The 21,818-nt window shown below is 48.7% G+C and overlaps 1 protein-coding gene and 1 long non-coding RNA gene across 24 annotated transcripts in view; one reads left to right on the top strand and one right to left on the bottom strand.

Annotated features, from left to right (window-relative positions):
- The window catches only part of LOC145505848 (uncharacterized), a 24,234-nt gene extending 16,286 nt beyond the window's left edge, over window positions 1–7,948 (top strand). The window contains exons 3-4 of the long non-coding RNA XR_014053316.1: window positions 4,689–6,840; window positions 6,913–7,948. This is a non-coding gene — a long non-coding RNA (uncharacterized LOC145505848). The remainder of the gene's footprint in view (window positions 1–4,688; window positions 6,841–6,912) is intronic.
- TRAPPC3 (trafficking protein particle complex subunit 3) lies at window positions 5,718–21,764 on the bottom strand. 23 transcript variants are annotated; one of them, XM_081488884.1, is made up of 8 exons: window positions 21,049–21,764; window positions 11,716–11,759; window positions 11,566–11,611; window positions 9,026–9,136; window positions 8,044–8,141; window positions 7,726–7,825; window positions 6,943–7,125; window positions 5,718–6,477 (listed from the first exon to the last, which is right to left on the bottom strand). In XM_081488884.1, the coding sequence occupies exons 4-8, from the start codon at window positions 9,107–9,109 to the stop codon at window positions 6,358–6,360; spliced, it is 585 nt and encodes a 194-aa protein (XP_081345010.1). In that variant the 5' UTR covers window positions 9,110–9,136; window positions 11,566–11,611; window positions 11,716–11,759; window positions 21,049–21,764; the 3' UTR covers window positions 5,718–6,357. The 23 variants fall into 23 exon arrangements, with proteins under 23 accessions (XP_081345010.1, XP_081345011.1, XP_081345006.1 ...); XM_081488885.1 differs by lacking the exon at window positions 21,049–21,764 and adding an exon at window positions 19,803–20,102; XM_081488880.1 differs by lacking the exon at window positions 21,049–21,764 and adding exons at window positions 14,262–14,436; window positions 15,846–16,259 and having other exon boundaries at window positions 11,566–11,759.
- Between the last annotated feature and the right edge of the window lie 54 nt (window positions 21,765–21,818).

The following is a 21,818-nucleotide window of genomic DNA, read 5'->3' as shown; positions in this document are numbered from 1 at the left end:
TAGCACAGCCGTGGCAGAGCCGTGGTTGGACTCCCCCGCCCTGTTCAGAGCACAGGCTGAGGAGTCAAGCAGACCTGGGTTGGGATCACAGTTCTGCCTCTTTGTGACTGTGGGCAAATGACCTCATTTCTGCAAACCTCAAATTCCTCCTCTTTAAAAGGGGGATAATGATAGTCCCTAATGACAACAGCTAACACTTGTGGGGCTCTTTCTCCATACCAGGCGCTGTTCTAAGCATGTCTCATGGATCACCTCATTGAATCCTCACACCAATCCTTTGAGATGCATAAGAGTATTGTCCCCACTGTGTAGATGGAAAAACAGAGGCACAGAGGGGTTAACTGACTCACCCATGGTCACCTGGCTAGGAAGTGGGTGAGCTGGGAAGTGACTCCATGCAGGCTGGCTCCCCAGTCTCCCTGCTTTCCCACCACGCTATCAGGCCTCTTAGAAACAGTGAATATAAAGGGCTTAACCCAAGCCTGGCACATAGTAATGACTTAATTAATGTTAGCAATTGTTATTACTGTCACCGTGATTCTCCCATTCCTTCTAGATTTCTGTCTTGATGAGTCAGTAAGAAAACTCTCTGGGCTCCAACCACTCTAGGTTGGAGCCTGGGGAGGGCCTGAATGGAATCTTCCTCTTGGCATCCCTTCCATCTGCCAGGCAAACTGAGGGGAGAGAGGGACGTTCGCACAGATGTGTGGCCTGGGGTGTGCAAGTCGTCTGGGGAGGGGGTGGGTGTTGGTAATTGTCCCTACTCTCCCAGGGCCTTGGTGATTCTGCACACCCTCATGCCCACCCCACTCCCTAGGGGACTGGACTCTTGGTTCTACAATTCCTGGGAAGCCCTTCCCTCTGTTGAGCCCTTCTTTCTTTTCAGCCACGAGAGGTCTCTCTGACAGAACTAGGGTAATGAAGCCCCCTCCTACAGCCCCCACCTTTCTCCTCACTTCCACCCTCGGGGACCTCTCAGCCCCATCCTCAAAAATCCCGGTAATGCCGTGGAAATTGAAGTTACCTTAAATATTCTAATCTTATAACAATTTTGCTTCAATCAACATCTAAATGTGACCACATGTGCCCAGACCACCCAGAGGCCTGGTTGGTGGTTTGGGGTGGGGGGTAAGTTCCTAGACAGATGGAGGGCAAGAGGGCTGCTCTCAGGAATGGCCTGGCTCAGGAGGGGCTCCCTGGGGGAGAGGTCTGCAGGTCACTGAGTCCCTTCCTGGCCTGCTCACACTGAGCAATCCTCAGGCAGCCTGGGAAGCGGAGTCTCCTTATACTCCCTCCCAGCTGGGCTGGGGGAGGGCTGGGGGCTGGTGATGCTCAAAGGCAAGAGGAGGCCGGGGCTGGCCTCCTGGGCTTGCAGCTCGGAAGGGCTTGGTTTAAGGCTCTTTTGAGTCATCTTGAAATTCATAACAATTTCTGAACCAGGGGCTCTGCATTTTCATTTTGCACTGAGCTCACACTGCCCACCCACCCTCTCTCTATGGGCCCTCCTTACTCAATTCTTACACTTAGTCGACAGTGGATAAAAATTTATTGAGCACCTGCTTTGTGCTGAAAATAATGCTAGACACTTGGGGATACAGCAATGAACAATAGAGGCATGGCTCTGATTTTGCAAAATTACCATCTGCAGACACTCATGTATCCACACACAGCAATTTTGTAAGGTAATTCCCCCAAATATCATGTTCATCATAACTGCCAATTAGGGAACACTCAGCCTAGGCCAGGAAATACGCATACTTCATTTTGTTTTATCCTCAAAACAGTCATCAAGGTAGACACTATTATCCCTATTTTCCAGATGAAAAAACTGAGGATCAGAGTTCCACTTCTTTGTCCAGAGTCACATAACCAATAAGTGGCAAAGCTGGGGCTCACCCTTGGCTCTATGTTTTCAACCTGTCCTCCCCATCATCATACATGCCTTCAGCTGCTTCCCCATGGATAAAAGCTCCCAGCATCATGTCTCCAGCCCTCAACTTGGGGCTACATTTTCATTAAATGAAAGAATTCACATAACAGACACACTCCTCAAGGAACACAGGCAAACAGTCACCCACTGAAATACAAAAACACACATATGCAACCCAGAATATACTGGAGAAGAGCTTGGTGTCCAATACTGGACTGTTTTGGTTCAAGTCCTGAATCTACTATGTGTTAGCTGTGTATCTCTGTTTTCTTATCTGCAAAATGGGAATAGTGATAGGAGTATTGTGAATGCTCAGTGAGAGATGCATGTGAAGTGCTTAGACTAGCACTGGCAGAGTCACTTTGCGATAAATATTAGCTGTTGCTATGAAAAACATTGGTCTGCACTCACTCACACGCTGTCATGCTCATTACGCCATCTTCCCAGCCCTCCTCCAGCCTGGCTCGGTCCTAGATGCCCCCATGACTGATGGTCCAGGCCTCCAGAGCCAGGAGGGACAAGCAGCTGATTCTCTCAGCATCTCCCAGGACTATACCTGTGCGGTGGGGGGTGAGGGTGCTGCTCCTCACCTGTTTTGGGTCTATCAGAGAAGGCTTCCTGGAGGAAGCCTCCAGCTCACAGGCTAAGTGAGCCAGGTTGAGTCAGGAGGCTGCTGCCCTGGGCCTTGACTCCCTCCATTATTCCTTACAGCACCCACCCCCTCAACTCTGCTGCAGCACCCTCTCTCCACCCCCTTCCCCACAGTAGAAACTTTCCTCTCCTTCTGCCAGAAGCGTAAATTGCCCCCAGGAATGCGTTGCATCCCACAGCTCCCCTGGCAGTGGCCAGCGGCTGTCCTGGGGTCAGACCTGGCCCTACATCAAAGACTGGGGATTGGTAAAAGCGAGGCTCCTCGCCTGCCGCCACCCTCCCCTCCCTCCCACCGGCCCTCTGGCTTCCAGGGAGCAGCACATGGTAGCACTTAAGCTCCAGGAGAACGGAGGATGCCTTTCCTGCACCACCACCCCCTAGCAGCCACAATGAACTACTTGTTAGGAGACCGTTTTAATTTTACTTAAAGCAATTTCTGCTCCTGGGCCTCTGTGGCCACCTCCTTCTCAGACCTGGATGCCCAGGACAAATGTAGGGATAGCCAATCCACCAGAGAAAGGGGTACCCTGAATCTGGAAATGTCACTGGTTGGGGGCTGGGGCAGGGACAGGACCCTCTTACATCAGGGGAAGTGGGCTGGTACCCTGGTCTCCACTCAGGAAGTGAGGGGGTTGGTTAGACAAGGGCTCAGAGCTAGCACCTCCAACTCAGGAGGTTGGACGTCTCATACTCAGGAGTATGAGAGTTTGGGGTGTGAATGGAAGCCAGAGACTTCTTTGCCAATGTGCTTTTTCCAACGCCCTTGGGCAGCCATGGGAGCTTTGTTTTCAAATGGTTGTGACTAAAGAAAGGGGGCACTTTCAGGCTCTGAGCAGCCTCTGAGATCTGCTCCATCAGGTGCATCTTCTGGCAAATTCTGAAAACCAGGGATCCCATACTCACTCTCTGGGATGTTACAGTGGTGATCTGGAGACCCCTGGTGGCCAAAGGCTGCAGACAAGGCCTTTCCTTAGCGCTCTGCCCAGCCAGCGCCAGGCCCCAAGCCCCAAAGCCACCAGCATGGACTCCTCCAGCCACCCAGCTCTTTGGGAACCCCACCTGGTTAGTCAGCCATTCCCATATAGCCAGGCAACCCTGCCCCTTCTCGCCGGGAGAGTGTGCCAGTACATCATGAATGGGGAATGGCCTAGCCTGGGGGTTGTAGGGAGGGGGGTGGTCCACCCTCAGCCACAGTAAAGCAAAGGGATATGTAATCTACAGCTAATTAGTTTCAGGGGCGGGGGGAGCAGCTGTTGGGTAGCTGGGCCTTCTATGTTTGGCTCATTTGGGGAGAGAATGAGGTGATGTTCCGAATAGCTCATAGTCCTCAGCCCTTTCCCTTCCCTCAGCCCCTGAGTGCACATCACACAGTTGTGGAGTTGTAATTGGGAGAACTTACTAAGGGGACTTTGTTTCCACAGCTTGCCGACCCTGTAATGCTGCCCAAGTTAAATTCTGGGAAAGGAAATATCCAAAACCTCACGCCATACAAACAGCTGCTGGAAAGTAGGCTGTGGTACTGGGAGGAAAGGAAGGGCGAGGGCCCCCCTGGAGAAGGAAAGGGTGGTGCAGCACACTTTTCTTGGCAGGGCCAGACACCACACGCTTTCCACATCTGGGCACCAGCATTCACTCCATCAGTCACGCTCTCATTCACTCACACTCTCGTGTGACTGCACCCAACCCCATGCTGGGTGCTGAGGATATAGTTGACCAAAATGGGGTGCCTGCACTGGGGCCCCAAACTGTATGTCTCTGGAGGGGGAGGTAAAAAGGCTTAGAGAAGGGGATCCTAGAGGAAGCATCAGTTCAGTTCAGTTGCTCAGTCATGTCCAACTCTGCGACCCCATGGACTACAGCACACCGGGCTTCCTTGTCCATCACCAGCTCCTGGAGCTTGCTGAAACTCATGTCCATGAGACAGTGATCTCATCCTCTGTCGTCCCCTTCTCCTCCCGCCTTCAATCTTTTGCAGCATCAGGGTCTTTCCTAATGTGTCAGTTCTTCACATGCGGTGGCCAAAGTATTGGAGCTTCAGCTTAAGCATCAGTCCCTCCAATAAATATTCAGGTCTGATTTCCTTTAGGATTGATTGATCTCCTTCCAGTCCACAGGTCTCTCAAGAGTCTTCTCCAGCACCACAATTCTTCAGCCCTCAGCCTTCTTTATGGGCCCCGGAAGTGATCCTTCCTCCTCATCAGCAGCTTAACCCAGCTGGAGGGTCAGGTCCGGTGTTCTAGTGCCCCAGAACTTTATGACCAGACACACTTCAAGCACAATGCTCCCCTCATCTCAGGCTTGTTCACTAACCTTGGGGAAGGTCTGGGGCTCTGTTTCACCCCAGCAACTTGAGTATCTGGACCTCAAGACCCGAGGCTGTCCCCAAGAAGAGTGCTACCAAATATGGCCTGATGACCTCTTGACCCGTTTAAAAGCTACGCTAAGCTCTGTGAGACTGAGAGGGATCCGCAGGCCTGCTCCCCCACCATCCCACAGTGTGAACCAGGCATCATGGTTAAGAATGTGGGCTGTGGGGACTTCCCTGGTGGTCCAGTGGTTGAGGATCTGCCTTCCACTGCAGGGGGCGCAGGTTCTATCCCTGGTCGGGGAACTAGATCCCATGTACCATAACTAAGACTCAGCGCAGAAAAAAAAAAAGGACATGGGCTTATGGAGTCTGGCTGGGGCTTTGAACCCTGGCTTCTCCACTTACTAGCTATAAGACCTTGGGCAACTTCTGGCCTCTTCCTAAAAATGGTATTATTGTGAATTAGATAATGTATACAAAGTGTTCAGTGCAGTGATGACACTTGGTAAGCACTCATTAAATGGCACCCTAACAAGGTTTACATGGTCTTTCTAGCCAAATCCTCCAATGTGGTGGCCAAGAGCCCAGGACAGTCCATTTTAGGAACATCTGAGATACTGGTCTGCTTCTAGATTTTGCTATAGACAGTAGACTCAAAAATGACTCTGAAGAATCTTCATTTGCTCCCAGGCTTCCCAGACTCTCTGGTCCATGGGGAGAAGTATTTCTGGATTAGATAAAATCAAGGTAGGGCACAGGACTCAGCAGGTCTCCACACCCCGTTGTAACAAAATTCCCAGGGCCGAGCAGAAAGAAAACAGGACATGATTGGGATTTCACTCAAGAATGTGTCTTTATTGAAGAACTTTTACGAAAAAAAGATGGACCCTCTGTAAAAAGAGGAGATGTTGCCTCCAAACAGCAGGGAGGAATGAGAGACCTGGGTGGTTTCCCAGAAGTCAATGTTTCTGGCATGACTGGCTCCCCTTTCCTGGCAAGTACTAGAGTGTATCACACTCCAGCCAGCAAATCGGACCCACCCCTCCCATCTTCTCCTCCCTGTCCAGTGAGTCCTGGACTCGCTACAGTCATTCACCATTGACTTTCTGAAGACCCAGGTATAGGTGTGCGAGGTTTGCCTCTTAATGGGGTCAAAGTGGGTTCTGCTTTGGAAAATTCAAACAGGAATGTAAAATGGTTTGAGCTCCTTCCAGTCCAACCAAGGATGACTACATCCAGCCCCTTTGAAGGGAAAGGGAGCAGAGAATTTCCCTCCTGAATGCGCACACTTGTAGGTAAATGGACTATATCACAGTCTGTTCTTTATTAACACGGAGAATGGAAACAAGGTTAGAAGAATATATAACATCCGTTAAAGAGTCACTGAACTCTCGAAGGCAGAAGGAGCACTGAGGCTTTCTGATTCCAACAAGTGCTCCAGCTGGCTACCCTGAAGTCCTGGGGATGGTCATTCCTCTCCAGCTGGGAGGTTGTCCTCAATCCGCCTGATGAACCTCATCCGGATTTCTGTCACACCATCTCCTTTCAGGGTGTCCTGGACAAATTTGGCCTCCACAGCCATCTGGACCTGGGGGACAGTGTGAAAATGAAGGGGCAGCTGTCTAGCCACAGCCTCTGTGAAATCACTGGGGATGCAGCTATAACTGCCTCACCTAGAGCAGCCTAAACAAGGGGGCTGGTTTCCACAAGGACAAGGTTGCTAGTTCCTGTGCAAAAGGCAGTAGCCCCGATCCAACAGGAGAGACTTAGCGAAGAACACTCGCAAATTAAACTGTCACCAGATAAGCCAACCTGGGAACGGATGCTCCTGGGCTTTGGGGGCTGAGAGGACCACCTCCCAGCCTAAGCAATGAGGGTCAACACCACATAGAGATCTCCAACCTGGATCCTATGCTTGGCAGCATCACCATCTCCAGCAACGAAGCGCCAGGTGAGCTATAAGCCCTTCTTTTCACTCTCATTCATTTATCTAAACATTTATTAAGACCCTACTACCTTTCAGGTGTCTCAGAAGGTAAAGAGCTGCACTCACCATCTCCAAGGCTCCTCGCAACACCCCACACAAGATATTGGAATAAATAAGGGATGAGTGGTTATCAGGAAGTTCCACGAAGTCCACCAAGGGATTATTTTCCAAAATGAGGGAGAATTCGTCACCAGCTGGGCTCCAATTGGTGATGCTTGGAGTGATGCCCAAGTACATCTTGAATGCCACCTGTCAGGAGACACACAATGGCACTATGGGAAGAGCAAGAGGGGCTGTGCAACAGGGAAGGTGATATGATGGGACCGGCAAGGGGACTTAAACGGCTCTGGAAATACACTAGGGCCTCCGCAAGACATTGAAGCTTCAGGTATTCAGGGCAAAGAAGGAAAAGCAACTGTGCACAACTCCACACCCCTCTCCTTCCAGTGGGGCTTTAATCCACAGAGATGCTCCCAACCATTCTTCTCTTTATTTTTTTGATGTGGGCCATTTTTAAAGTCTTTATTGAATTTGTTAGAATATTGTTTCTGTTTTATGTTTTGGTTTTCCAGCCACAAGGCATATGGGATCCTAGCTCCCTGGCCAGGGACTGAACCTGCATCCTTTGCATTGGAAGGTGAAGTCTTAACCACTGGACTGCCAGGGAAGTCCCATTCTTCCCTTTTTCATAATCTGTACTATTCTCAAACCACCAGGAAGGCTTCTTTGGCCCAGACAGCTGCCTAGCTATTCTTCTGGAATACTAAGGGCCTCTCTAAGGCATAGGGTGGTAAGCGGTGCTTTCCAATGACAACTCTTCAGCATGGCCTGGTGGCCCAGGATAATGACCTTGGCGATGACATCTGCAGTTTCCCGAAAGTCATGGCACCTCCCGACATTTGACCGTGCCAAGAAATCTTCAATCAGTCGGACTCCAATGTTATAGCCCCTGGGAAAGAAACGAGAGAACCGACTATATTATGTAATGCTGTTGGTGGTAAAGGGAAAATGAGGACAATCCCCAAACCTCCCAATAAATAAGCAGTGGAAACTGCACCCGAAGTGTTGGCTATGACAGAGGACCCTGTTCTGGGCTCTAAGGGACCACCTAGATTCGGTTTGCTCAGGAATCCCATTCCTGTCTCTCCCACAGAGGAGCTCACTCACATTTTGTCCAGCTGTTTGTTCACATCTTCATCATTTTCATAGTCCTTGCAGAGCTGGGTAACTAGAGCCCCGTAGGTCAGGGTGAAGAGCTCAGAGCTCTAAAAGAGATTGAAAAGGCAGTCAGGAGAAGCCACACAAGAGAAAGTCTGGTGAGAGTCTAGATCAGCCTCAATGCAACTGGCAGAATTCAAAGGAAGGTTACTGGTGTCTGGTAGGAAAGAGCATCATCCTCTGTGCAACAGCCAAAGAATCTGACTCCCTAGGGCCAATATGACAGGGTTGCAAACAGACCCACTAGAAAATAGGCTGGGAAAGGTGCCTCATCCACTGAGAAGTCACCCTTCCAACACACCAAGGTGACTTCTGCTGACCCAGAACCCTACCACAGCTGCCAAGCCTAACTGCACTCCTAAGGCCCCATCTAGGAGCAGCAGAGGACTTAGCGGGGAGGAAGGAAGTACCAGGTGAAGTCCACTGCACTAGTGATGACCCCTCTATGTCACCAACAGGGGAAAAAATAATGTTCCTCTTGACACAGCTAAAGTGTTTGCAGGAAAGTAGTAACTGAAGGAAATACAATCTTTTCTGTACCTGGAACACAATATTGACCTGAACTGGCTTCTATTACAACCACAGTTAGAGTCACAGAATCTCTTTCTCAGATAAAGAATCCTGTCACCTACCTATCAAAAAACAGAGAGATGGCAAAGTGAAAGGAACAGCAAATACCAAGACTATGGAATAAAAGCAGCAGGTTGGAGCAAAGGCATTATCAAAGTTAAACAAAGTGAGAAACGTGTTAACATCTGGGTCAATGTACTCATATAGAAATAAGGCTGAAAATCAAGTGCCACCCAACCAGTCCCTTCTGAATGGAGGCTTGTTAGACTTGCAGCAGAGCACCCTTCTGTCTGCAAGTCTTCTGGGGAAGAAAGTGTAACTCAAGTAAGAGCCCAGACTCCCAGGACCCATTGTTCCTCACCTCATCCTCATGGCCTGGTGATGAGGTCACTGCAAGAATAGTATGTGAACGTCTTTTGCTTACGTACTGCATTCTCTTTTTCATTATCTCATTTTCCACTCCATACTAACTCTGTAAAGCATAAAGGGCAGGAACTAATCTCGTTTTAGAGATGAGGAAACTGAGCCTCAGAATGGTTCAGTAATTTGTCCAAGGACAGCTAATTATTGACAAAAGTAATTGGGGGGACAGAAAGCAGAAGTTTCTAAGCCACTGTTCATTCTGTTCACTGTTCCCCACAATTGCAGTATTAATCAGTTCAGTTCAGTTCAGTCACTCAGTCGTGTCCGACTCTTTGCAGTGTTAATCACCTCCCCCTCAAAAAACAAAAGAAAGCCGTACTACGGAGTCAAAGAGAATCAGCTTCTGAATAAGTAAGCTCTCTGAATTCAACTAAAACAGATCAGGCTATCTCCAAGATCAGGGTATATTACCAAGTACGGCAATTAAAGGGAAGCTATTAAGGAGAAGAATGACTTTTAGTAAAGTTAAGGGTTTGGCATTAGAGTGGCCTGGGCATGAATGGATGGAGACAGTCCAGCAGTAACCAGTCCATAGAGTTGGCGCCGCTGCATTAAATCAGGAGAGCTTTCCTTGCATTATTAATGAGTCCTTGGATGGAGAATCCAAGAGCCTTGCCCACCATGATGCCAAGTAACATACATATCAAGATGTTATTAACCACTTTACACATGCAGCAGCCCCCAATTTATCAATGAGAAAAATCAAGGCTGTAAACAGATCCGTTGGTGCTCACAGAATCAATAAGCCTGGAATCTGGGAATGGAATCTCTGACCCAGACTCTCCACAGCCTCTCTTAATTTCTAAGTTTACCTCCACTCAATTATGAACCAAGCCTATGTGGAATAGCTCACGCCATAAATAGTGTAAGACAACTTGAAAGGTCTTCAGACTTTAAAAATAGGAATGAGCTGTAGTGTGGAAAAAAATCATTCATTCAAGGTTTACTATGTACAGGAACTACCTAACAGGAGGGAAACAAGCAATAAACGGAATAAATAAATGGTTTGCCAGACAGTATAAGTGCTACGGAGGAAAATGAGCATAAAAGATTAGTGAATATTTATATTCACCTATATGTGTATGGGGGGTGTGTGTCAATTTTAGATAGGATAGTTAGAAAAGGCCTCATTAAGATGATAGTTGTACAAAGACCTGAAGGTAATAAGGGAAATCCATGAAGATATGTAGGTGAAAACATTCCAGGCAGCAAGTGTAAGGCCCTGAGGTGGGAGTACGTCTGCTATGTGTGAAACACGGCTAGGAGACCAGTGTGCCTAGAGATGAGTAAACCCGACAGAGAACAGAGAGGAGCTCAGAGAAGTAACAAGAGGCTGCGGAGTCTGAAGACCCTTATAACTTAAGGTTCCGTGGTTCCATAAAGGTCATATAATTCAACCAGCCCCATTTCTTCACTGAACATAAGCACATTCTTCTTCTCAACAGAAACATGAATCTCTTCTGCAAAACTTCTACTTTCAGACTGCTTTAATTATGTTTAATAATAATGACCATTAACATTTATAAAACTTTTAGAGTGTCTTCACAGACAGTTACTTATTGATCTTCACAACAACCATGAGAGGTTAGCAAAACAAACACTATTTATCCCCATTTTACAGGTGATAGGTTAAGTAACTGAGACTCACTCTTCTTAGAGCTGAGCACTGTCTTGTAAAAAGTTATTAAGTCATCCTAAGTCACTCCTTAATCTCCCTGAACATCAGCTTTCCCCAGCTATACAATGGTGACAACATTATCTGCCCTTCAGGATTATCAATGAGATAATGTGTGTAGAGTGCCTGCTGCACAGTACCTACTCAAGAAGTATGTACTGTAGGATTTCCCTGACAGTCCAGTGGTTAAGACTCCACACTTCCACTGCAGGGGGCATGGGTTTGATCAAACATATGGTCAAAAAAAAAAAAGTAGATATTGTTATTTTTGTTCTTAAACTGCTTCTCTGTGGCGTGGTGCCAGAAAGCACCCTGAACTAGGTTCAAAGAGGAAGATTCTGAATCACTATAAAGAACTTTAAAGGAATTAGTAAGGCATATAGAAGGATACAGGGTTTATAGTCAGAAGACCTGATTCTAAGTATAGACTTGTCACTGGCTGAAAGACTTTAGCTAAGTCACTTCACTCTGCTGAACTTCAATCTTTTCCAACAAAAAAAGTAGTAACAGTGAAATCTGTCGTGCCAATCACAGGGTTGATGGAAGGGGAGGGTCTAATGAGATAACCGACTTAAAGATGCTTTGCAAACCAAGAAACCACAGGAGTGATTTCATGTTGGCAAAGTCAAGTACTTCAGGCACCCTGGGCAGAGTTAGTTAAGCCAAGCCCTATTCTCAGGTAAGCTATTGCACTTGATGGTTTTTAGCTTTGTAGTCAGTGCACCAAACAAAACATCAGAACTCCTTAGGGGGCTAACCTTTGGAGCTAAAGTTCCAAGATACTTACTAAGAGTCATACTTACTATTTTTGTCAACACAAATAATCCAGTGTGACTGCCCCGCAAGATGCTAGGGAAGAAAGGTCAGTAACAGGACTGGGTCCCTCGCTCTTCGTCACTCTCCAGCCTCCTGTCACAGAGATTCTGAGGGCTGCTACTCAAGTAGTAACTCACCTGAGCTCTGGAGAATACAGTCACAACACAAAAAAAGGGCAGGCCTAAACACACAAAGGTTAATTAATATCTTCACTAACAAGAATGCCTGTGTGGTAACCATTTTGTAGTGTATAGTGTTAGGTTGGTGCAAATGTTAACTGTCATTTTACATTGTTGAACTTGGCCGTTTGACACTGGAATACATTCTTAAATAAATGTGGTTATGTTATACATCATTTTGATGCGCATTTCTCACTTTATGATTTTTTGCTATGACATTACTTGCTGTTTACTTTATGTTTTATTATTTTTAAAAAATATTTATTTGGCTGCACCGGGTCTTAGTTATAACATGTGAGCTCTTGGTTGCGGCATATGGGGGATCTAGTTCCCTGGGCCCTCTGCACTGGGAGCTAAGAATCTTAACCACTGGACCACCAGGGAAGTCCCTTATGTTTATTTTAGACTAGGGAAATGATGTTACACAAAAAGCAAACTTGAGTGATTTTCTTATTTGAGTTCAAAATGACAAAGTAGCAGAGACAACTTGCAACATCAACAACGCATTTGACCCGGGAATTGCTAATAAACGTATAGTGCAGTGGTGTTCAAGAAGTTTTGCAAAGGAGACAAGAGCCTTGAAGATGAGGAGCGCAGTGGCCAGCCATCAGAAGTTGACAAGCATGCAACGACAATGACCAATTGAGAGGATCATCAAAGTCATCCTTTTATAACTACACGAGAAGTTGCCAAAGAACTCAATGTCAACCCTTCTATGGTTCAGCATTTGAAGCAAATTGGAAAGGTGAAAAAGCTCAATAAGTGGGTGCCTCATGAGCTGACTGAAAATCAAAAAATCATCATTTTGAAGTGTCATCTTCTCTTACTCTATGTAACAACAACGAACCATTTCTCAAGCAGATTGTGATATGTGATGCAAAGTGGATTTTATGTGACAACCAGTAACAGCCAGCTCAGTGGCTGGACCAAGATGAAGTTCCAAAGCACTTCCCAAAGCCAAAATTGCACCAAAAAAAGGTCCTAGTCACTGTTTGGTGGTCTGCTGCCTGTCTGATTCACTACAGCTTTCTGAATCTTGGCAAAACCATTATATCTGAGAAGTGTGCTCAGCAAATTGATGAAATGCCACTGAAAACTGCAACACCGGCAGCCGGCATTGGTCAACAGAAAAGGGCCCAATTCTGCTCCAAGACAACGCCTGACCACATGTCGCACAACCAGCACTTCAAAAGTTGAACGAATTGGGCAACGAAGTTTTGCCTCATCCGCCACATTCACCCGACCTCATTCAACTGACTACCACTTCTTCAAGCATCTCAACAACTTTTTGCAGGGAAAATGCTTCCACAACCAGTGGCAGGCAGAAAATGCTTTCCAAGTGTTTGTCGAATCCCAAATCACAGATTTTTATGCTATAGGAGTGAACATGCTTATTTCTTGTTGGCAAAAATGTGTTGATTGTACAACCAAAAATGTGTTGGTTTCTATTTTGATTAATAAAGATGTGTTTGAGCCTAGTTATGATGATTTAAACTTCACAGTCCAAAACCGCAGTCCAAACAAAAAATTATGTTTGCACCAACCTAATAACATTGAATCACTATGTGCACATGGAACTAACATAGTGTTGTAGATAAACTATACTTTAATTTAAAAAGAAAAGGGATGCTTGGACTTCCCTGGTGGTCCAGTGCTTAGGACTCCATGCTTCCATTGCAGGGGGCATGGGTTCAATACCTGGTAGGGGAACTGAGATTCCTCAAGCTGCTTGGTGTGGCCAAAAATAAATAAATCAAGATAGTGAAACTGGTGTTTATAGCAATGAAGACACTTGCCCAAGGTCACACAAGTAAGCAGTGAAGCCAGGGCTCAATCCCAGACACTTCTATGCTCCTGGCATTGTATATTTTTTGACCTCTCTCATAGAGGACTGCTTCTCAAGGTTAGGGACTAGGACTTCAACTCTGCATTTCCCACAATGCTTTGTACAGAGCTGGGACCCAGGAAAACTTTGCTAGACAAATGGGTTGGTTCTGTTTGCACAGATTAAAAGCAGAGATCTAATTACTTGGCCATATGAACCATTTAAGTTTTGGAAGGGTTAACTGGGAACACAGCAATTAGCAGAAGGCTGGGCTGATTGGGAAGTGGACTGCTAGAGGTGGAGGCTCCCCAGGCAGACAGGCAAGAAGGGGAGCATGTCAAAACCAGGTGGCTACAAAGAGGATCACGTGACAAGCCTCAGGTGGGTACCAATAGGAACTGCATGACAGGATGCACCAAGCCTTCATGTCACTCATTTACTATAGATTACCTAGTGCCAAGCATCATTTTAGGTGCTGGGAGTACAGCAGGTAACAAATCAACTGCTCTCTTGCAGTTACCTTCTCATGGGGGTGACTATAAATAAGCAAGTAGATACATAATTTATAATGAAGTATTTTAAATGAAATAGACAGTGCTTGAAGAGAAACAGAGCAAGAGGACAGAGAACCAGTCAGGTGGTCAGGGAAGCCCTTTATGAGGAGGTGACCTCTGAGTACCTGCAAATGAGATGAGGAGGAGCTAGATACTCTCTGCGGGAAAGGTTCCAAGCAGAGACCACAGCAGCAGCAAAACTCTTGAAGCAGGAGTGCACTGATGCCGGTTCCTAATTCCCTCAATTCACCAAAACTAAGTGAATACTGAGGGCTGTGGGGTGGGGACTGAAGGTTCCTGCTAAAATTGTATTAAAAGTTTCAATGTTGGTTTCAAGTTTTAAAAAAAGATAGAAAAAGAGCTAGATATGAAAACTAAACGGGAAGACTTCTGATATCTGCTCACAGAGGAAAAGGAGAGGAAAACAAACATTTATGATGTCCCCTGCATTTTACACTGTTATCTCACTTAATCCTAAGAAAGGTATTATTTCCCCATTGTATATATAAATAAACTGAGGACCAATCAGGATTCCAACAAATATCCATGCTTTTTACAATACATCAGGGGTCACCAACCTCCGGGATCTAAGGCCTGATGATCGGAGGTGGAGCTGATGTAGTAACAGAAATAAAGTGCACAATTATGTAATGCACTTGAACCATCCCTAAATCACCCCCCACGCCCCATGGAAAACTGGCAAACTGGCCTCCATGAAACTGGTTCCTAGCTCCAAAAAGGTTGGGGACCACCACCCTGCATGACACTATTGCCTAGCAAAACACTCTTCTTCCTTTTTCTTATTTCCTCCAAAACAGGAATTCTTAACCTACGATTCACAAAGTATTTTCGGGGACCCACAAGTCCCCCCTAAATGTAAGTAAATGTCTGTTTATGTTTGTCTATTTACTATTCCTGGGGAGAAGATCCACAGCTATTATCAACTTTGCAAAAGAGATCCGACAGAGAAAAAGTACAGTACTATTCTGGAGTAACAGGGCCTCCTGCTGCCAATATTTGGTGGCTGTTCCTGGCATAAGATGCAAAGGTGTAATGGAAGTTTAGTCATCTTCTGTAGAGCTGAGTGTCAACTAAAGGCCACAGATCTGCCCTGCATGAGACCTTCAATAACTCAGTTTGTAAATCAGAAAATAAAGACAAATGGGCAATTCTAGAGGAAGTAAGAAGATGCCAAAGAAAAGAAACACCTGTCAAGAAATCCCCTTAGTTTGGAGAAAAACATCATCCACCTTACTTTCCAGGCCCAGCCCCCATCAGCAGCCAAACTTTCTAGGACAGATGGTGTCCCACTATTTCCGGGACAAGAAGGGAGCCTGTTCCCCTTCACCAGAGGGGGACCACTTACGGCCTTCTCCGGCCCACCCCTTACTCTCTTTCTGGTTAAATCAGTACCTGAGCATCTCACAATGCCCACGGCACAGTGTGGGAGACATTACAGTCCAGTAGTCTGAAGAATTAGCTCTGAAGTCAGAGAGACATGGGTTCAAATCCTAACTCGTCTTAGCTGTAAATAGGGGCAAGTTATGCAACCTCTGAGTTTTAAAACAGCGATAATATTATCCACCTGACAAGAGTTATTTTGCGGATCTCATTATCTCATAGACGTAGAGTGCTTGGCCCAGTGCCTAACAGTAAGAGAGCAACAGTGGGAGCTACTATTACTGTCGCCGTCGTTGTTGGTCTCGTACCCAATCGTACTCAGGTGGCGGGGGAAGAGGTCTCCGAGCTTCTCCAGCGGCCCTCCAACCTGCCCCGCACCCGGGACGCTCCCAGAGCTAATCTCCGCTCTCGACCCACCAATGAGCCCCTTCCTTCCCTCCAGCGGAACCACTCCCTCCCAGGGCTGGTAGAAGGCGCCTTTCCAGTTGAGACCTTCGCCCCGCGCTGGGCCCCTTCCCCAGAACACCTCCATTCCGCCCCACCCGCCGAGGTCACACGCTCCGGTTACCATTTTCTTGCTCTCGGTGCCACGGTTCGCCTGCCTCGACATGGTGCCAGCCGCCTTACCCTGCCTCGCCACAGACCCACTCGGCAACCCCTCCCAACACTGCTCGACCCAGCTAGCTGCCCCCTGAGCGTTAAGGATTGACCGGTACCGACTCACCGCGCCTGCGCAGCTGGCCGCGGGGCACCACGGGACTCGTAGTCCGGCAGACGAAGGTAATTCCCGCCCAATAAACGCTGGACCACAGCACCCAACAGCCCCACGGGCAACACCGCCCCTTAGTGCAGCCCGACTACAACTCCCAGAGTTCTCCGCGCACAGAGAACTCTTGGAACATGGCTGCCTATCGCCCGGTTTATAGCCGCTGGGTGGCGTCAGCAGCTTGCAGTAATCCTGTATCAGCCACACAATTCTTTCCCACCCTGCCTAACCCTCAATCTGTGATGCTCCGCAAATTCCTCTCGCCAGGGATGGTCTTGGAAAGTCCCTCTTTCAAACTAGCTTCTTCCGCAGTTGCTGCAATTCAGAGCCAGAAGCTCCCAGGATGTCCCAGAAAACTGGCCATGGTTCCTACACAGATCTGGCTTACTCTTTACAAAAATATTTGATGACCACCTACTATGTGGCAAGCATTTCACTAGTGACTTTCTCTTCGAACCGTCATCTGTCCCCAAACCCCAAAGGCAGCCAGCACCTGCATCCTACCACTGTTGCCTCCTGATGAAATATCCAGTCTGATAAAGTTCAGGTCAATTTCTCCCTCTCTCTCCCCTAGAACAAGACTGGTTCCCAGAAAAGAAAGATCACTGGCGTTGGTAGCAGCCAGTTCTGGATTTTAATCCTAGCTTTGCCATTTTAGGCAAATTGCTGGCTCTCTCAGTTGTTATGAAGATTGGTGAGACGTGTATGCAGAGCACTTGGCACAAAGTAAACGTGCATTCCCTTTCTTTCAGCCACTCTCTGAAAACACAGCCCAGCAAACAGTCCCCAGAAATACCAGGGGAATGAGCTGGCCACACCCTCACCCATCACCAAGGGGAAGTCCTACAGTCCCTGACCATAGTTCTTTGGTTTCAGCTCCAACCATCCCTGCCTGGCTAGTCAATTCTGAGAGGGCTGGGCTATGAGTCCCTGAGCCCCGTCTCTTCACTTAGGCCTGGTAGCCTGACTCTGGCAGCTGCATTCTAGCCCCTAGTCTTCACCATGACAACCAGCCCGCCCAGACTTGAGCCATCCTGGCTAGGGAAGGCGGGGGGGCCCAAGCTGCTCAGCCTGAAAGCCAGTACCCAAGATTCCCCCAGTCTGTCCCTCTCGGTGCAGAACCAATTATTATTATACTCTTCTCCCTGTGGCACAGACATGCTGGGGCCTCCCTAGAGGCAGTGACCTTTGACTCTCTCTCCTGTGTCAGTGCCTGGTCTGAGGGCTCTGGGAAGGAACATGAGGGTCAGTTGGGGGTGGAGATGAGAGAGCAGGGGTGGGCTAGCCCTCAGAGGCCAGCAAAGTTAGAGAAGAACCTCCTGCATTCCCAGGAGAGAGGACAGCTGAGGTGAAAGCTGCAGTTGGCTGGCCTGTCTGTTGGTCTGGGCTCCTCCCTGCCGGCTGCCCTTGGCGGCCCACAGAAACCTGAGTCACAGTCACAGCCAGCCGCTCGACCCCACCCAGCCTGCTGTCAGGCCAGGCGGGTCTGGAGAGATTGAAGGCGGAGCCTCTCCCTGCCCATCTTACAGCCTCTTGAGATTCTTCCCCTCTCTGCCTGTGATTCCTCCTTTTGGCTTCTTTTTCTTTGGGACTCCTCCTCCAAGAGAGAGTCACCAGTCCTGAATCAAGGGTGGGGGCGGGGTCCATCTCAGGCTAATCTAAAAGATCTCCTCCTGGCTCCTTAGTAACTTCAAGGGCTCTCATTCCCAATTCCCAATCCCCCTCCATCACCTCTTGGGGACCAGGACATTTAAGAACAGCAGGCACCCCCTCCCCAGCCTCACCCTGGCTCCTTATCCCAGGAAAATAGTGCAGCAGGGACAGCCCTCCATCCCTAGCAGGAGCACTAGAACCCCCCCTCCAAGAACCCAAAAGGTTGAACCTATTTAATCCCGAATCTGAGTTCCTCCCCCCACCAATTCCTCTCTGTTACTTCCCTTCTGCAAGATCTGGAGGAAGGGAAGCTGTATTGCAGCTGGTGTTAACACTGGCCTTTGAGGACATTCCCCACCTCCAGCCCCAGGGAGTGAGCCCTGGAGGTTACAGTTCCCTAGCAGAATGGTCTGGGTTAGAGACCCCTTCTTGCTGTCATGCCTTGGGGGTAGGGTGGGTGTGAGAATCTGACATCTGGTCTCTCCAGCTGCATGCACCATGAGGCCCCTCCTACTTCCTACTTGTGTGGAGTGGGGACAGACAGCCTCCAGGGCTTTGGTCCCAATTCATATCTCTTTGTCAAATCACCCAGTGATTTCCTTCACCTCTTGGACAGATCCACTTTGGACCCTCCCGCACCTAACCTGCTGCTGCTAAGTCACTTCAGTCGTGTCCGACTCTGTGCGACGCCATAGACGGCAGCCCACCAGGCTCCGCTGTCCCTGGGATTCTCCAGGCAAGAACACCGGAGTGGGTTGCCATTTCCTTCTCCAATGCATGAAAGTGAAAAGTGAAAATGAAGTTGCTCAGCCATGTCTGACTCTTCGCGACCCCATGGACTACAGCCTACCAGGCTCCTCCGTCCATGGGATTTTCCAGGCAAGAGTACTGGAGTGGGGTGCCATTGCCTGGGAGGTTGTAAATGCTCTTGCTCCTGCTCTCCCCCTAGTGGGATCAGGAAGGGGACACATTTCTGATCCCCTTTCAGTGACCTGACTCCTAGCCTCAGCCCAGCCTCATGGTGAGACTGACAGCTCATTCAAGCCTGTTTCCGTGAAGGGGGAGGGGACTGCCCTGGGTGGTGGGGGAGGGGACTGCCCTGTGTGGTAGGGGAGGAACTTGGGAGACCACAAAGTTCCCCGGCCCCTCACTGAAGAAGGCAGGGCATTCTCAGTTGCCAATGACATTGCAAGTGCCCTGCTTGCTCCTTCTCTGGGATGTCTAATACTCAGGGGGCTACATGGAGCACTTTCACCCAGCCCCAAACTCAGAGATACCCACTCTAAATCCCATCAGTTGCCAGGGCCTGGGATGCAACAGGGATCCTTGTCAGTTAGGGGGCAAATGGAGAGGAGTCCACTCCATCTGTCTCTTCCAACTGTATCAATCACAGGACATCAGTGCTCTCAGGACTTGCTGTGGACCCACCAAGTGTGTAGGAGGCCTCCTGGGGCTGGCCAGGAGAACTGACCATCAAGTTGCCTAACAACTAGCATCTTGCCAGAAGTGCAGGGGCCTCCACCCTCAGTCCAGGGAAGGGTTCCTCAATCTCAGTACCATTGACATTCTGGGCCTGATGACTCTGTTCAGGAGGTGCTCTTGTGTATTGCAAGATGTTAAACAACATCCTGGTGTCTAAGTACTAGATGCCAGTAGCATCCCTAGTTGTGACAACCACAAATGCCTCTAAACATTGCCAAATGTCCCCTGGGGTGGAAAACTGCCTCTGGTTGAGAACCACTGAGTAGGCTAATACCATACACTGACTCTTTGCAGGGCACTCCTCAAAGTTAATCCTAGATCATTAGACACAATGGAAGATTTCCAGTTCCAAAGCATTGCTCACCCTTCTCCTCTGAAGAACCTTCGACAGCTCCCCAGTATCTACATTATGTAGTTCATGTTGCCAACTGGCATTCAAACCTTCTCATATAGGCCATCCCTGGGCATTCTCAGTTCATCTTCAGTTACTGTTTCCCCCTCTACTATTCTTGAGCTCCAGGTAATGAAGGTGTCTCACAATTCCCACCTATGTATGTCTTTGTCCCTACTGTACTCTCAAGATTGTGGGTACAGAACCCAGATGGCTCTCCCATATTGGGTTCTGTTCATGAATTCTCAGTCCAATCACTGCCTGGCTCAGTGTGGGCCTGGTCAGCTCTAGAAGATGGAGGCCCAGAGGTCTCTGACCTCACAAAGGACTCTATCTGGACTCTACCATCCACATGGTCCCCTCACCCTGCAGATAGGATGACCGACAACAAAGATGGGGCTCTGCTCCTCATCCCAATCTGCTTTTACTTCTGAATGCCCGCCATCATACTTGTTTATTAAGCACTTCCTATGTGCCAGGCTCAGTGCTAAGCATTTCATCCATGTTGCATTATTTAACCTTTACAGCAAACCCATGATATCTCATGGTATTATTATTTTCCTAATTTTTTAGGTGAGCAAACTGGGTTTCAGAAAAGTTAAGACAATTGCTTAAGGTTACCAGCTCTAGTTGTAGGTCTTCTAGCGTCATCCTTTTCTACTGTTTTTGGACTGGGGAAGGCCCTCTTTGGCCCTGGAAGAGGGTTCAGGCCCTCAGCTACTCACTCCTCCCAGGACTGTATGCTCCCAGGTTGCCTGACACCCAGACCCTTTTGTTCCCGACCTTCTCCCCTTAAAGGACTGCTTTCTGTGAGTTCACTGGTTTGGTCCAGTGGTAGAGTTAGCCTGCCAATGCAGGGGACGTGGGTTCAATCCCTGGTCTGGGAAGATTCCACATGCCGTGGGGCAACAAAGCCCACGTACCACAACTCTTGAGCCCCTGCTCTAAAGTCCAAGCTCCAAATCAAGAGAAGGCACTGCAATGAGAAGCTCATGCACTGCAATGAAGAGTAGTTCCCCACTTGCCACAACTAGAGAAACCCCACCCACAGCAACCAAGACCCACTGCAGCCAAAAATAAATAAATAAAATCAAAATAAAAAATAAATGACTGCTTTCTGGAGTTGCTCAAAGGAAGAAGACACTGGCAGGAAAGGGGGGCAGGAGGACAACAGAGCACTAGGCCTAATTTCTGGGCAGTGGAGAACTAGACGACTGACCTTCTGGAGGTCAGGAACAAAGGGCAGGGATGGGTGCGCAGGGCCCCGCTGCGCCTGCTCCTTCCGCCCCGTCAGTCCCTGCAGCAGCAGCATCGATCCACCTTCCCAGCAAGCTCCCCCTCTCTGCCCAGGCTGGGCCTGACTTGGCTTGAGGCCCACCTCAGCTGGCAACTAATAAGGGGATTGGGGGATCTACTTCCCGGGGTTGGGAAGCAGAACTACTTGGGGGAGGGGGGTCAGAAGGAACTCCCTTCCTCCTTGGACAGAACACAGGGGAGAAAATCCTTCCCGGGTAGATGAGGGGGTCATCCTCTAGGGGAGGTTTAGGGCCAGGACCACCCAGTTCGGAGCCGGGAGAGACCCGGAGCAGATTAGAGACCTGGGTAAGGCGGTAGTGCAGGCCTGTAATTACTCCCGGAGGAGCAGGGAAGACACAGCCCCAACCGTAGGATGAAGGAGGAAGGGCCGCAGCAAGGCTCCCAGGCCGGGTCTCTCCCCACCCCAGCCATCACCAGGGGAGAGAGAGCACAGCCCTTTTAGGGGTCTCCTTGTGACCCTCCAAGGCTCCCGACGTCCCTCGTGCGTATTTTGTTTGAGGTGGGTTTGGTAAGATTGTTGATCTGAAGCTGCCGCCAAGGCCCCAGAGCCGGAGCTCGCAAGCTCCAAGGTGGGACTGGGGGCTCCCATCCGCGCTCTCCCCCGCTCCCCCCAGTCCTAGCGGCGCGTGAGTCACCCGAGCGCTCCCTACATAGTCGCCTCGCGCTGCGGCG

Source organism: Giraffa tippelskirchi, chromosome 5, assembly GCF_054371585.1.
Source record: "Giraffa tippelskirchi isolate mGirTip1 chromosome 5, T2T-mGirTip1v1.2.pri, whole genome shotgun sequence".
In the NCBI taxonomy this organism is placed as follows: domain Eukaryota; kingdom Metazoa; phylum Chordata; class Mammalia; order Artiodactyla; family Giraffidae; genus Giraffa; species Giraffa tippelskirchi.
Note: the sequence above shows the minus strand (reverse complement) of the source record. Positions and strands in the feature narration are given on the sequence as shown.